Below are 16,175 nucleotides of genomic sequence, written 5' to 3'. Positions count from 1 at the left end.
TGAAAACTGTACTGTAGCTGTCCTTTGTCTATCCATTCACCCCCAAGCTGAGGCATATGATAGTGGTCAAATATTGTTATTGTAAAGTAGAGCTAGTTTGTCACTTTCTGTGTATATAAAATAAAAGACAATAATTTTATATTTACTGCTAAGAGTACTTAACCACTAATAATATTCAAAAACAACTGGATCGATGTCGCCTACATGTGTTACCTTATGTTTTAAAGCATTAATGTAAACAATAGTGTTATTCTACTTGTCATTAAGTTCATTGTTCTGTTATGCTTGTCTTTTAACACCTTCCCATAAGGATGCAAATCACTTTAGTTTATGAGTTCAGCCCTCACAGTAGTTACTACTGACAAGAGAAAGCATGATATACCGAATGTGTTTCTCCTCTTATTAGTTATTTGTTTGTATTATCAATGTAAGCATGAGGGAATACAGTCATCTGAGTTTCATCTGTCTTATGTTACTGGTAAGTGCTTTTTAATGTTTCTTTTTCATGTTATTGCTTTTGACAGTTTTGAGAGTCTGGATAGCAGATCATGAACACAAAATATATCTGTAAATTTCTTTCAGTAATGCATCATTGCAATATGCTAATTATGAATTGCATACATTTATGCATTTGGCAGACAGTTTTATTTAAAGTTACTTGCAGTGCATTCGAGGTCTACATTTTATATGTGTGTTTCTTGGAAATTATAATTTGTACACTGTCAAAAGAATGGTCCCTTGTTGGGGTGGTACCCTTTCAAAATGTACACATTTGCACCTAAAGAGGTCATATTTGTACCACATTAGTTACTCAAAGGTACAAATGTGAGTTCCATAAGTTTTGGAAAAGAGGCACATTTTGTGTTATTTTAGCTGTTTACCAACGTTTATTCCGGTTTCAGTCATATAATGAATATAAAAGTGCACACTCTCAGCTTTACTTCAAAGGTATTCACATCCAAATTGGGTGAAATGGTTTAGGAATTACAAATGTTTAATATGTAACTCCCTATTTTTAAAGAGCCAAAAGTAATGGAATAGTTAATTTAAAAGCTGTTTTATTGACAGGTATTGTCTAGTTGTTAAGTGTGGCAGCTGTGGCTGTGAACCTATCATGTGGTTCAGGGTGATCTCAAGTGATACAGACCATAAAAACAACAAATTTATAAGTCAGACAGGAGGAATATTAGTAAATGCCAGAGCTTGGCGCCAACAACAAAAAATTCTGGACTTCCATATAAAATAACAATGGTGGATAATCTCATTATCCTCTCCATGATTAAAAAATACAAAACAATTTATGGCTGTTATTCCTAAACCCTTCAGACAATTTGGATGTAAATACCCTCTAAATAATGCTGAGACTGTAAATATGCATTTTTTCCTAAGTTTTATTTGTTGTATTATAGTCTGTTTTGTAATAACGTGATTTTATTTGAGTGCTCTGTACTTTTTTACTACTTTTTTAAACAGGTTATTTCCCCACTCCAGGCAGGGAACACACCTCAATATGTCACTGAACAGGTAAAACTATTATTTTTTGGGAAAGAAAAGAGTGCCGCAGGGATATTTTTGTATCTGGGTATTTTTGTAGGCCAACACTAAAGTTAGCAGGACATTATGGCGATCAGTGTTTGCATTTCATCAGCTCATTTGCATTTAAAAGGACACACCCACGAATATGCTCTGACATATGGTGCAGACGCACTTTCGGCGACCCAAGTTCGAATCCCCGCTCGAGGTCTTTGCTGATCCCATGCCCCTTCCTCCACCCTGTTTTTTTCCTGTCATGTCTTGGTAACTGTCTGTCAAATATTCAAAAATGGGCCAAAAATAATAATAAAAAAGTCGCGAGTGCGGGTATTACTGGTGTTTTACGTCATAGAAAATATCTTGGGCTTATGTTAACACAAGATCTTATTTAAGGCGTTTAACCAAAATTCCATAAAAAAAAAAATACTTTGGGACTATAATTCTGGACGTGCTAAAATGCTAACTTGTTTCTGGGTTTTTCCTACTAAAATACGTCACCCCTGCGGCACTCAACTCCTTAAAAGTATTTATTGAACAAATCAAATCTGTCATTCAGATTGCAACAACTCAAGAGCCCCAAGGTGTTCCCATTGTGAAGGTCTTCCCAAAAGCATCGGTCGGCATGATCAGGAGAAAGAGGGAATGGGTCATTCCACACATCAACATTCCAGAAAATGAAAAAGAACCTTTTCCAAAGGAAGTGATGCAGGTGAACTGTTTTTCTCTACATATACCCTTTATATTCTCCTAACATTTCATGAAATACTGAATTTTTAAATGGACAGAATGTTGGATACTGATAGTCAACATTCACCATCTTGAAAAAAGGCCACCATCTTGATATTTCAAGTAGCTGTGGGTGGCTTATTGTCTAGTGACTATCAGAGGCTGCTCATGCCAATTTTTATGCTTGTATCACCAAATAAACCACTATATCACTTAACTGCTCCACTAAGGTGTCGGCCATCTTGAAAAATGGACTCCATCATGAAATTTCAAGAAATCATAAACTGAACGATTATATCACTTAGCCGCTCCACTATACAATGAAAGTAAATAGTGACTCAAGCAATGAGCAAAAAATGATCTCATGTTTTTTTTTGGAGGGGAACTTTATCTTTTTTTTTTTGTGCTTTACAGATGAAGTCTACCGAAGCTGATATAAAGAAAATGATTTATAAAATCACAGGCCCTGGAGCCGACCAGCCACCCGTAGGTCTTTTCACAGTGGACAAATATACAGGCATGTTGTCTGTCACAAATCAACTGGACAGAGAGGAAACTCAACAGTACATTGTGAGTTATCTGTCATGGATCTTCAATAAAACCTGTTCAAAGTTAGTATACATTTTTGGGTTTTGTTGATAAATGTATTGTGTGTTTGTGTATGGAGTAGATCACAATTCATGGTTGGGCAAAGAGTGATAACTACACTGAAAAACCTGCCGAAATCATCATCAATGTTATTGACCAAAATGATCACAAACCTGTCTGTACCCAAAATCCTTTTCGAGGAGAGGCACCAGAAAGATCGAAGGAAAGTAAGATGTGACAAATCTTTTAAAATCAAACCACGAATATTTTAGTATTCCCAGAGGTAAATTACTACAGTTAATTTGTTAATGTTTTACAGATGTGTCTGTCATACAAGTGACAGCAGAGGACCTGGATGATCCAAAAACTAAAAATGGCATTGTGCATTATAAACTGGTGGGACAGGAACCCAGCGGTGACGCCTTCTACATTGACCCTACCACCGGAGTCATTCGTGTAGCCTCTGTTGGCATTTTGGACAGAGAGGTACTAAACTCAAATACATTGGTACGTGGATGCATTGGCCTGATCGGAAAAGATGATTCAGAGGAGTCCGAACACTATGGGAAAATGGCATTAAAGTAATAGTTTGGGCTCTTCTGAATCATTCGATTGGTGCTTTTGGTTGACACACCTCATGTGGACAAATACTTGCGAAGCAGTGAGCTCCCAGAGATTTTGTATTGGTCTGATATCAGGGTTTAAATTGGGCCGGGGCCGTCCGGGGCTAAGCCCCGGCACATAGGCTGAAGGTCGCGCTCTGCTCTTGCCAGTGTACTGCGCTGGTGCGTGTGCACTGACGCGAAGGGAATAATGTGTTTTCATTCATTATGGGGCATACTTACCAACGCAAGTTCAACGATTTGCGCGAGCAGATTACATACAAAGTCAATGCAAAGACGCAACCAGGCGCGTCCTCGCACGGGGCGATGAAAATGACGCGAATTGTGCGCCGCAATTGCCGCGAAAACACGCGCTTTCCGTAAGTTATGCAACTCAAGCGAAAAAACTCCGAACTTCAAGAACGCGCTCTCACGCAGGATCATTTGACGAGAGAGACAGAGAGAGACACAGAGAGAGAGACACAGAGAGAGAGACACAGAGAGAGAGACAGAGAGAGAGACAGAGAGAGAGAGAGGTAATAATGGTGCCCACGTCGAGAAAACTTCATAGAAGATTAGAAACGTGTAAAGGATGAGGATTAAAGTATGTATGTCACTCATCTAATTACATTATGTTAAGGATAACACTGGATATAACTATTGTATAGTTTAATAATGTGTTTTCATTCATTATGGGGCATACTTATCAACGCAAGTTCAACGATTTGCGCGAGCAGATTACATACAAAGTCAATGCAAAGATGCAACCAGGCGCGTCCTCGTACGGGGCGATGAAAATGACGCGAATTGGGCGCCGCAATTGCCGCGAAAACACGCGCTTTTCCCTTTAAATGCGTCTTCGCGCAAGTTATGCAACTCGAGCGAAAAAACTCAGAACTTCAAGAACGCGCTCTTACGCAGGATCATTTGACGAGAGACAGAGAGAGAGAGACAGAGGTAATAATGGTCCCCACGTCGAGAAAACTTCATAGAAGACTAGAAACGTGTAAAGGATTAAAGTTTGTATGTCACTCATCTAATTACATTATGTTAAGGATAACACTGGATATAACTATTGTATAGTTTAATAAAATAATGTATTTTGATTACACAAATCAAACCTAACTATATGATTGTTTTAGCTGCTGACCAGCATAGGGAATCATATGGCTAATTTATAAGACATGTTGATGATACAGTACTGTGTGTTGTACCTTTTCTTGTTAATTGAGTCTTTTGGGGCATCTTATGCCTAGAATTATTCAAGGAGGTTGATTCTTTTAACTTCCTTTAAAGTTTGATCAGTTGTGCATAATGACATGTGCAACAAATGGATATAGGGTGTCAAACTCATAGATTTGCATCATTTAAAATTCAGATGCTCTTTTTAAAATATTTTGGGTCAACCTCTGGCACAGCTTTAAAGCTGAAACTTATCAAATCCTATCAGAGGTCCAGAATGTCATTGAAACACACCAGTGGCTTTGCTATCATCAGTATTAAACATGTTACCCCTTGAAGTACCCCTCCCCGCAGAGCCCCCCCACATAACAAATCCCAATTTAACCCCTGGATGACATCACTGATATCACATCTCACATTGGCTAAAGTAAGATGGATTTAAATATATAAGGGATAATGTATAGGTAGCCAGTTGTTATCGCAAAAATAAGCCGCTAAGCGAAGGGTTTATTTTACGGTAAGAACAGGCCGACTGTACATTATCCCGCTTATTACACAGCTATTTACCTCATAAGTAAGGTAAGGAGCAATAAATATTGATTTGAAATATTTTATTTGCTAATTTTTAACAAAGCAAGCAAAAAAATCTGCCAATGGGGTAAGCAAATTTGTCTTGAATTTTTCTTGAATTTAGTGTTTCAGAAAAATGTTCAAGATTTTTTGCTTACCCCTTTGGCAGATTTTTGTTTCTTGTTTTATGCACAAAATCACTTAAATTTTATATTTTTGGTCTTAAAACTAGACTTATTTTCTTGGGTCGTTTTGCTTATCAAGAAAAAGCATCTTAATTGAAGATTTTTTAGATATTTTTACTAAAAACAAGACAAAAATAAGATTTTTTTTCTTAAATCATTTTTTGAAGTGTGCAAATTTATTTTGAAATTTTAACACCATTGTGTTAACATTTTTACATAAGCTGTTCATATATAGCTGGTAATATTCTCATATCTGTTTTTACTTTGCTGTTTTCTGTTTGTTGCCACATGTTGGGTATTTAAAAGTGGTTGTAAAGAAGGTTAGCAGACCTGCCAACCTGTACGCATTTTGCGTAGCAGGTACTCATTTTGACCTCAAAGTACGGTGGTACGATTTGTCACTCTAAACTACGCAAAAACCTGATGACGCCCTTTGCCGCGCGAAGTACTCAAAAGAAGCAACAGAAAAAAGAAAAATATGTCCAATCATAGCACTGGGCTCATCCACCACATAGAAAGTGGGCATGATTGACAAGTCGTATGGCCAATCAGAGTCTGCTATCGATGGAATATTAAAATCCAGCGTGTTCTCCTTCCTCCACCCGCAGTTTCTGACCATCTTTTTCAACGGAGAGTCAAGACGTCTGACCCACTAAGGTAAACTGGTCAGGGTGGATGAACAAATAATGAAATAATGCATTAGCTTAATCCTATGAAATCGACGGTCGCGCGGGCTCCGTTTCATAACGTGCACTTGACCGCAAGATGCGCTAACAATACTTCTGATTTGTAAATGGGCATCATTTATCATTGAGCGCTTACGAAAAAGTACAATGATTTTACCATTGGGCAGATCATCCAGTTTTAGTCAAATAAAAACGGAAAGTTCACTCTCAGTGATGGGAATCCACCAGACATCCGAGTGAAGCGGATTAAATGCGTTCTGAAATAACGCGCTCTTGATAATTGTCAATAAAATAAAACGTCATATACAAACCACATCAAATAAAGTTTTATAAATGGAGAATATCTCGTGTCTCGAGCGCCCACGTGATAGGTGCCTATGCCGTACTGTACTGCACTGTAAACAAAGCTACAATAAATTACAGACAGTTAACAGCACTACTGTCACAGTTATGGTTGAATTTAAAGCAGTGTTAACTCTAAAATACTGCCTTAAAGGGATAGTTAACTTAAAACATGTAATTCAGTCATAGTTTACATAACAGAACAGACCATCCAAACATTTATGAGTTTCTTTATTGTGTGATACACAAGTTATTTTAAAGTGTTGATAACCACAGTGTCTGGTCCCCACTCCATTGTATTTTTTGCTAGTCAGGGTCCAGGGAAAAACAACAAAAAAATTCTCTATTTTTTGTGTGTTTCACTCAAGAAAGAAATCATAAAGGTTAGACACAATATAAGGTTGAGTAAATGATAACAGAATGTCATTTGTGGGTTAACCATCTCCCACTATTTAACAGTAATATCACTTTTAACAGTGTTTGTGCAGACATGCTAAACTTTGGAGAATACAGTATTTAACATTAATAATGTTATTAATCACCATGTATGGAAAGTTTAGTTAAACATGATTTTATTCACATTTATAATTATTTTTAAAGCAGATTATGGCAGGATGGGGAAAAAAGTGAGTGCAATGTGCAGCATGTTACCTTGAAAGTTACCAAGAGGTGTGTGTGCGTGCATGTGTTAAATTATATGTTAAAAACCCGTGTTCTGTCCTTTCGGCCGATGCTACTGTACTCAAAAAATATTTCCAAGGTTGGCAGGTCTGGGTTAGGCATCTATAGACCAATTTAGAGTAGACGTCACAGTTACGTCACTGCAAGCTGCGCGCGCAATGCGGTGGCAGAAAATCAGTGGAAATGAATTCGACACGAGTGAAAAGAGCAAGATAACTCACTAGAAAATGTCCTGTTGTGCTGTTAAGTGTCAGAATAAGAATGCCAAAAAAGATGGCTTTCATTTTTATAGAATACCATCGTCGAAGACATCATTTGAAGATAAACGTAGGTGTTTATGATTACAATAAGCCCTTAAATGGACAGAATGGAGTGAGGAAATCATCTGGAAATCTTTTAATAATTAGAATAAAAAATAAGTAGAGAAGATGTCTGGTGTTCTGTCGAAGTCTGTTCCCTCCATGTGTTTCTTATAGCGTTTTTATCACGTACGTTACAATTATAATTTATTCAGAATAAATGTTTTTTATACTGAAAAAGCAATAATATCACAATTTTTTATTCAATATTTCCTATTTTTTCGTTTTTTATTATTTCTTTTTATTTCCTTATATCTTAGCTTATGTCTTCTTCCTGTTTGTTCTAAAATTATTATGTTTACATACTTAATAAATATATAAGCACAGACACACACAAACATGATGTAAAGTGTTATTAATATATAAACAGGCCTTTTTAATGTATGTTTAAACATAATACATTTATAATAGTTTTAGAACAAACACGTAAGATAAATATAGGAATAATAGAAAACAGGAAAATTATGAAATATTTAATAAACGCTATTATATATAATACATGATAGTATTGCTTTTATATGTACTTTAGCGATTCAGACTGTAAAAATAATTGATTTAGCAAAAAAGAAGAATACATACACATTACATACATGCATATCAGTAGCCAAGCCATTTAAACTTTTTATGTATCTAAAAATAAACGTAACGTGATTAAAACGTTATTAGAAACATTGCACTAAAGGGAAACATACTGTAGGGGAATCAGACTTCGACAGAACACCGGATCCATAAAAATCACGGTTTAATGCTAAAACACTTCACAACCCTACTGCGGAGCAGTCACTTTCTGCAACCAGTTTGGCTCCGCCCACAAAAAACATCATCTCTGTTTGCAAACACGAAATTGGTCTATAAGTGTTTCAATTCAGCCTAAACCCCTTCAGTCATTGCTGTACTATAAAACTTTTGTTTGTGTATGTTGTTATGTTTGAATAACTGGAGAAAATAAACTACTAACTAACTAACTAACATCATTTGTCAAAGACTATTTAGAAAACTGAGCTGTTTTCAGCATATGTCAGGAAAAATATTACAAAATTGCATTGAAATTTACATTTAGAAATAACTTATAAAATGATATTTTAAAAATATTTTTTCATGTTCACGGTGCATGCCATCACGGTGGATAAAATATTTATTATTTCTCATTCTTTAGCGCAATTGGCGGTTACACCATTTGACATTTTCAGGTCCATTCAGTCTTAACCTTCATAAAAATTGTGCAAAATTTTAAAAAGATTTTTGAATTTCTCATCTTGCCAAACCGTTTTTGTCACAAACCCATTTATATTAAATTTTTGTGTAATATTAAACTGTACCTGTCAAATTGATTTGCAGCATCCATGTGACCGTGTGTTATTAGTTTTGAGTGGTTGTTATCTCAGAATAACAAACTGGCCAATCAAAATCAAGCATTCCAATGAGCCATGTAATAAGCATGTTTAAAAATCTGTTTAATAAACAGACTCATCCTATATATAAACTGGATGTGGAGGCAGCAGATATGGAAGGAGACGGCCTCTCCACCACTTGTATGGTTATCATCCGGGTCACCGATAGCAATGATCACGCCCCTAAATTTAGCCAAAAAACAGTAAGTTAAAATTTTTCCTACAATCTGTCGAAGATTAGGATGCAGGTGTCAATTAGGCATAAATCTGTGTTTGCGTGTGCGTTGGCAGTATGAAAGTACGGTGCAAGAAAATGAAGCGGGGGAAATCGTCACAAGGTTGGCCGTCACAGATAAAGATGAACCACTAACCACAAACTCAATGGTGAAGTTTTCCATCATCCAGGGCAATGAGGAAGGATTCTTCAACATTAGCACCAGTCCCAATAAGATGGAGGGAACCATCACAACAATAAAAGTAAAATATTCTTTAAAAAAAGAACTTGTATTATAAAAAATCTATGAAAATGTCTACATTTAAATGTTTGTGTTTAGGGTGTGGACTTTGAGCAGCACAATACTTTCGTTTTGCTGGTGGAGGTGGTGAACACCGTTCCATTTGTGGTTCCTGTAGTCACCTCAACTGCCACTGTCACCATCTTGGTGCAGGACAGAAACGAGGCGCCCGTCTTTGAGCCCGCAGAGAAGCGGGTCACTGTGCCTGAAGACCTCGCTGTGGGTAGCACCATCACTAAATACACAGCCAAGGACCCAGACACATCTAGACCGCAGAACATAAGGTCTTACAGATACAGTACATGCGTGCACACAATTATGTGGTTACTAAATCTACACTTAAAGTGTATGAATACCAAATAAGTAACATTTGTAAAACAAATGATGTTTACCTTTTTCTCAGAAATAACTTAACAGCTGTCATTTGATAGTCAAATGCATTTTTTTTAAGTCAGTTTCGCCTTAAGTTCACACAAGTTTACAAGCTCAGTAACTACAACTGCCATTCGTTCCCTTTAAACTTTGTGTTTCATAAATTATTTAATGTTATGACATTCATACATTAAGCGTGGCCTAGATGTCCAGATCCGTTTTGTGGCACTGTATTAGTTTTTATAGACACCATTGTGTGTTTGAATATCTTCTGATTTCAGATATAAGTTGCTGAGAGACTTTGCTAACTGGTTGGAGATCACAGAAGATACTGGACACATCAAAGTCAAAAGCTCATTGGACAGAGAGGCCTCGTTCATAAGGGATGAAGAGTACACTGTTTTAATAGAGGCAAATGACAACGGTAAATCATGTAGTCGGTCTATCTATTGTTTTTTATCTGTCTGTCTGTCTACCTATCTATCTATAATTTTTCTTTCTATCAATCTACCTTTATCGTTTACCTATTCTGTCTGTCTATCTATTGTTTTTTGTCTGTCTGTCTGTCTATTGTTTTTTTTTTGTCTGTCCATCTACTGTTTATGTCTGCCTGTCTATCTATTGTTTTCTCTCTGTCAATTTTTTTCTGTCTGTATGTCTATAATTTTTCTGCCTGGTTGTCTCTCTGTATATTATTTTTCTGCCTGTCTGTCTGTTTATAATTTTTCTCTCTGTCTGTCCATCTTTTGATTTCTGTCTGTCTATCATTTTTCTGTCTGCCTGACCGTCTGTCTATCTATGTATTGTCTGTCTGTCTGTCTATCTATCTATCTATTGTTGGGTGTCTATCTATTTATGGCTGTCTGTCTGTTGTTTTTCTGTCTGTCTGTCTGCTATCTATCTGTCCATCTATTGTTGTCTGTCTGTTTATTGTTTTCTGTCTGTCTGTCTATCTATTGTTGTCTATCTATTTATGTCTGTCTGTCTGTCTGTTGTTTTCTATCTGTCTGTCTGTCTCTCTGTCTATTGTTTTCTATCTATCTGTCTATTGTTGTCTGTCTGTCTATATCTATCTGTCTGTCTGTCTGTCTGTCTGTCTGTCTGTCTGTCTATTTCTGTATCTCTATTGTTGTCTGTCTGTCTGTCTGTCTCTCTGTCTATTGTTTTCTATCTGTCTGTCTATTTCTGTATCTCTATTGTTGTCTGTCTGTCTGTTTTTTGTTGTCTGTCTGTCTATATCTATCAGTCTGTCTGTCTATCTATCTATTTCTGTATCTCTATTGTTGTCTGTCTGTCTGTCTGTCTCTCTGTCTATTGTTTTCTATTTATCTGTCTATTGTTGTCTGTCTGTCTGTCTATATCTATCTATCTCTCTGTCTGTCTGTCTATCTATCTATTTTTGTATCTCTATTGTTGTCTGTCTGTCTGTCTATTGTTTTCTATCTATCTGTCTGTCTCTCTGTCTATTGTTTTCTATCTATCTCTCTATTGTTGTCTGTCTGTCTGTCTGTCTGTCTGTTTGTCTATTGTTGTCTGTGTCTGTCTAACTATTTCTGATTGTCTGTCTATCTATTTTTGTCTGTCTGTCTATTGTTTTCTGTCTGTCCGTCCGTCTGTGTCTGTCTGTCTGTCTATCTATTTATGTTTGTCTGTCTAATTATTTCTGTCTGTCTGTCTATCTATTTTTGTCTGTCTGTCTATTGTTTTCTGTCCGTCCGTCCGTCCGTCTGTGTCTGTGTCTGTTTATCTATTTCTGTTTGTCTCTTGTCTGTCTGTCTGTCTGTCTGTTTGTCTATCTATCTATCTATCTATCTATCGTTCTCTATCTGTCTTTCTATCTATCGTTCTCTATCTGTATTTCTATCTGTCGTTCTCCATCTGTCTTTCTATCTATTGTTCTCTATCTGTCTTTCTATCTATCGTTTTCTGTCTGTCTATTGTTGTCTGTCTGTCTGTCTGTCTGTCTGTCTGTCTATTGTTGTCTGTCTGTCTGTCTGTCTGTCTGTCTGTCTGTCTGTCTGTCTATCTATCTATCTATTGTTTTCTATCTGTCTGTCTGTCTATCTATTTTTGTCTGTCTGTCTATTGTTGTCTGTCTGTCTATTGTTGTCTGTCTGTCTGTCTGTCTGTCTGTCTATCTATCTATCTATTGTTTTCTATCTGTCTGCTATCTGTCCATCTATTGTTGTCTGTCTGTCTGCCTGTCTATTGTTTTCTATCTGTCTGCCTGTCTATCTTTTTTCTTTTTGCCTGTCTGTCTATCTTTTTTCTTTTTGCCTGTCTGTCTATCATTTCTCTTTCTGTCTACCTATCCATCTCTATCGTTTGTCTAACTGTCTGTCAAATGTTTTTTTGTCTTTCTGTCTGTCTATCTATTGTTGGCTGGCTGTCCATCTATCTATTGTTTTCTATCTTTCTTTCTATTTCTGTCTGTCTGTCTATTGTTATCTATCTGTCCATCTATTATTGTCTGTCTGTCTATCTTTTTTCTTTCTGTCTATCATTCCTCTGCCTGTCTGTCTATCTGTCTATGATGATTATTATGTAATTTTTTGAGCAGTTACTTTAAAGGTGCAGTGTGTACATTTTAGCGGCATCTCGTGGTGAGGTTGCGAATTGCAACCAACGGCTCAGTCCACTGCTCACCCCTCACTTTTGAAACACATAGAGAAGCTACAGTAGCCGCCCTGGGAAAACATGTCGCTTAGTAAAACTTAATAAAAAAGTTTGTCCGTTAAGGGTTTCTGTAGAAACATGGCGGCACAAAATGGCGACTTCCATGTAAGGGGACCCCTTGTGTATGTAGATAAAAAACGTCTCATTCTAAGGTAATAAAAACATAACGGTTCATTATAAAAAGGTCTTTATACACCCCTGATAATATAGGTTTGTATATTAGTTTGCATTTCTGTCAAGAGATCTTTCTAAAAATTACACACTGCACCTTTAAACCAAACATGTATTCTGACACAGTCTATTTCTTCTATTTTGTTTTCTGTAGACGATGAACCAGCCTCAAGTACAGGCACATTGATAATCCAGCTGTCAGATGTAAATGATAACGCCCCAGTGCTGAACCAGCGCAGAGTCCAGATGTGTGCAACAGAACCAGTGCCCGTCCAACTGACCATTACAGACCGAGATGGGCCAGAAAACAGCATCCCATTCACAGTCGAACTAAATAATGAGTTTCAAAACAACTGGACCATCATCAGAAACTCCAGCAGTCCAACCGGTACAATAATCACTTACAATCACCAGCACTGTGAGTTTTGTTCAAGTTTTATAAACGCAGAGGATCTCTTTTAACAGGTGATGTTGTGTGGCTGAATCCTCTCAAACATCTGGATGTTGGCGAGTACCACCTGATGCTGCGTGTCTATGACTCCCAGATGTTAACTCAGGACAGCTCTCTCATGGTGGAGATGTGTGATTGTAAAGGTGATGATGTCATGTGCCTCGCCGGCGTGCGTGCTGCTTACATCCCACCGGTCTTGATCTATGTTTTGGCGGTCATCTTTTGTCTTCTTTGTAAGCAAACAACTTCTTTCACCATAAACAACCTATCTAGGCTTAAGACTCATAATCTAATGTTGAGATCAGGAGCATCAAAGTTTGAAATTAAAGATATCAAGATTATATTTTTGTAGAAAACAGTAAATCACAATAAATGAATGTTAGCTGGGATTTCACAGGCTGGGTTACACTTATATTTACACATTACGGATATACCATATATATAATTATATACAATATTATAATGAAACTTCTTTATTCTTTCTTCAGTGCTGCTATTGTTGCTTCTACTTCTTTTAAGAAGAAAGAGAGGAAAGAAGCAAACATTTTTTATTCAGAAAGAAGAAGACAGGGACAATATTTTATATTACAATGAGGAAGGAGGGGGGGAAGAAGACCAGGTGATCATCTTCAATTAATGCTGTTTACATTTGTTTGGTATTAAGTCATTGTACTCAGATTATGTGTATGAGTGTACATACATATGCTTTGGGATACAAATCTACTGCCTTTACATACGTAGTAAAACAGACCTGTGTGCGTGTGTTACAGGACTACGATATGAGCCTGTTACACAGCATACCGGAGGAACCCACCCACGTCTTCTGTCGACAATATCGTGAGGAGAGTGAAGATATTGGAAACTTCATTAATAATGTATGTATTGTACTGCATTGAGTATTAAAAAAAATTGTCAAAATATGTACCTCACCTGTCACTGGAGCAGTACTCTTTAAAGGGACATTCCACTTTTTTTTTTAAATATGCCAATTTTTAAGCTAGAGTTAAAGGAATAGTCTACTCATTTTCAATATTAAACTATGTTATTACCTTAACTAAGAGTTGATACATCCCCCTATCATCTTAGTGCGTGCACGTAAGCGCTAGCATTACGATAGCATTTAGCTTAGCCCCATTCATTCAATGGTACCACTCAGAGATAAAGTTAGAAGTAACCAAACACATCAACGTTTTTCCTATTTAAGACGAGTAGTTATACGAGCAAGTTTGGTGGTACAAAATAAAATGTAGCGCTTTTCTAAGCGGATTTAAAAGAGGAACTATATTTTATGGCGTAATAGCACTTTTTGGGAGTACTTCGACTCGGCGCAGTAACACCTTCCCTCTCCCATTATGAGACGGAGAAGGGGAGCGGATTTTTCAGGCGAGTCCAAGTACTCCCAAAAGTGCTATTACGCCATACAATATAGTTCCTCTTTTAAATCCGCTTAGAAAAGCGCTACGTTTTATTTTGTACCACCAAACTTGCTCGTATAACTACTCGTCTTAAATAGGAAAAACGTTGATGTGTTTGGTCACTTCTAACTTTATCTCTGATTGGTACCATTGAATGAATGGAGCTTAGCTAAATGCTATCGAAGTGTAGCAGTGCGCTCCAGCGCTTACGTGCACGCACACGGATGATAGAGGGATGTATCAACTCTTCTTAGATAAGGTAATAACATAGTTTAATATTGAAAATGAGTAGACTATTCCTTTAAACATTTGATTTTTACAGTTTTGGAATCCATTCAGCTGATCTCCGGGTCTGGCTGTACCACTTTTAGCATAGCTTAGCATTGAATCTGGTTAGACCATTAGCATCGCGCTAAAAAGTAACCAAAGAGTTTCAATATTTTTCCTATTTAAAATTTGACTCTTCTGTAGTTACATCGTGTACTAAGACCGACGGAAAATTAAAAGTTGAGATTTTCTAGGCAGGTATGGCTAGGATCTATACTCTCATTCTGGCATAATAATCAAGGACTTTGCTGCAGTAACATGGCGGCACCAGGCGTAGGGATATTACGCACTGCCCAAAAATAGTCCCCTTGGTTACTTTCAATAGCAGGGGACTATTTTCGGGCACTGCGTGATATCATTACCATGTTACAGGTGTACTTTTTAATGTGATTTACCACAGTTGTAAGGTGCTACACATCTATGTTTAATATGTTGCAATGTGTGTTTCTGTAGAGTCTATGTACGGCAGGCACTCTTGATCACTCTTTGGCACCGCGTGACTCTTTGCTGGTGTTCGGTTATGAGGGTGAGGGATCGAGCTGTGGATCTCTCAGCTCTCTTCAGTCCTCCAGCAGTGATGACAGTCAGGATTATCAACCGCTGAAGTACTGGGGCTCTCCATTCATAAAACTGGCTGACATGTATGCAGGAGGTGATGATGAGTAACACACGTCCTGGAAGCACAGTGTATGATCTTCACTATAATATGATCTTCAGTATAATCCCTCTGAAAATAGAAACGTGGGACATGAAATTATTTCAGATGCAAGTTTTGCAATATATTTGAAACTAATTTCGATACAATAATCTCAGTGTTTGACACTAGGCATCTTTGCTTTCTTCTCTATAAAATTTCTATCACAAAGGTTTTTCTTTCAAAGTTAATGGGACTTTGTAGATTAGAGTTCTTGGTTATGTAAACGTTATCTTAAAGAAAAAAATTTAATATCTCTACTGAAAAATAGTTATAAGGGTCTGTTTCTCAGAACTGAAAAGCAGCAAATATAAGAAAATATGTGTTGTCTGTGAAATCCAGGTTGAAATCTGATAATCTAATGATGATATTAGGGCATCAAAGTTTGATTTCACATTGCTTCCTATAATAAACAAGATAAAGTGTAAAAATCTCACTTTTTTATTGCAAACGGATTCCTACATTATATTTATTATGTCTCACTAGATTACATTACATCCTTTAAGAACATAATTGGTAGAGGTGTATAATACTTAAGTATTTTAGTTACATTTTCCAAGCATCTGTGCTTTATCAAAGTGTTTATGTAGGGAAAAAATGTACTTTTCTTTACTAAAAAATGTTCACACCATTCTAAAGCATAGAATCATACTGTGTATTCCTTTTATATCGCATATTAAAATTGATTTAATGCCGAATTACATAAAAA

General features: G+C 36.7%; 1 protein-coding gene across 1 annotated transcript; it reads left to right on the top strand.

Annotated features, from left to right (window-relative positions):
• Nucleotides 1–433: 433 nt before the first annotated feature.
• On the top strand, nucleotides 434–15,996 carry LOC135774025 (B-cadherin). Its single transcript, XM_065283955.1, has 14 exons — nucleotides 434–478; nucleotides 2,090–2,242; nucleotides 2,674–2,829; nucleotides 2,930–3,074; nucleotides 3,167–3,333; nucleotides 8,920–9,048; nucleotides 9,137–9,322; nucleotides 9,400–9,644; nucleotides 10,014–10,156; nucleotides 12,734–12,967; nucleotides 13,045–13,263; nucleotides 13,519–13,649; nucleotides 13,801–13,905; nucleotides 15,226–15,996. Exons 1-14 carry the CDS (start codon nucleotides 434–436, stop codon nucleotides 15,436–15,438), a joined length of 2,271 nt encoding a protein of 756 aa, XP_065140027.1. The 3' UTR covers nucleotides 15,439–15,996.
• The last annotated feature ends 179 nt before the right edge of the window (nucleotides 15,997–16,175 follow it).

Source organism: Paramisgurnus dabryanus, chromosome 9 (genome assembly GCF_030506205.2).
Source record: "Paramisgurnus dabryanus chromosome 9, PD_genome_1.1, whole genome shotgun sequence".
In the NCBI taxonomy this organism is placed as follows: Eukaryota; Metazoa; Chordata; class Actinopteri; order Cypriniformes; family Cobitidae; genus Paramisgurnus; species Paramisgurnus dabryanus.
The sequence above is the reverse complement of the archived record's forward strand: the minus strand, read 5'-3'. Positions and strand labels throughout refer to the sequence as shown.

What these genes read in the sequence shown, in the direction of transcription:
- LOC135774025 (XM_065283955.1), top strand. Translation starts at nt 434, where the DNA reads ATGAGGGAATACAGTCATCTGAGTTTCATCTGTCTTATGTTACTG. An exon ending in GGTCATCTTTTGTCTTCTTT is followed by an intron (nt 13,264 to 13,518) that starts GTAAGCAAACAA and finishes TTCTTTCTTCAG; the next exon opens with TGCTGCTATTGTTGCTTCTA. An exon ending in GAGGGGGGGAAGAAGACCAG is followed by an intron (nt 13,650 to 13,800) that starts GTGATCATCTTC and finishes CGTGTGTTACAG; the next exon opens with GACTACGATATGAGCCTGTT.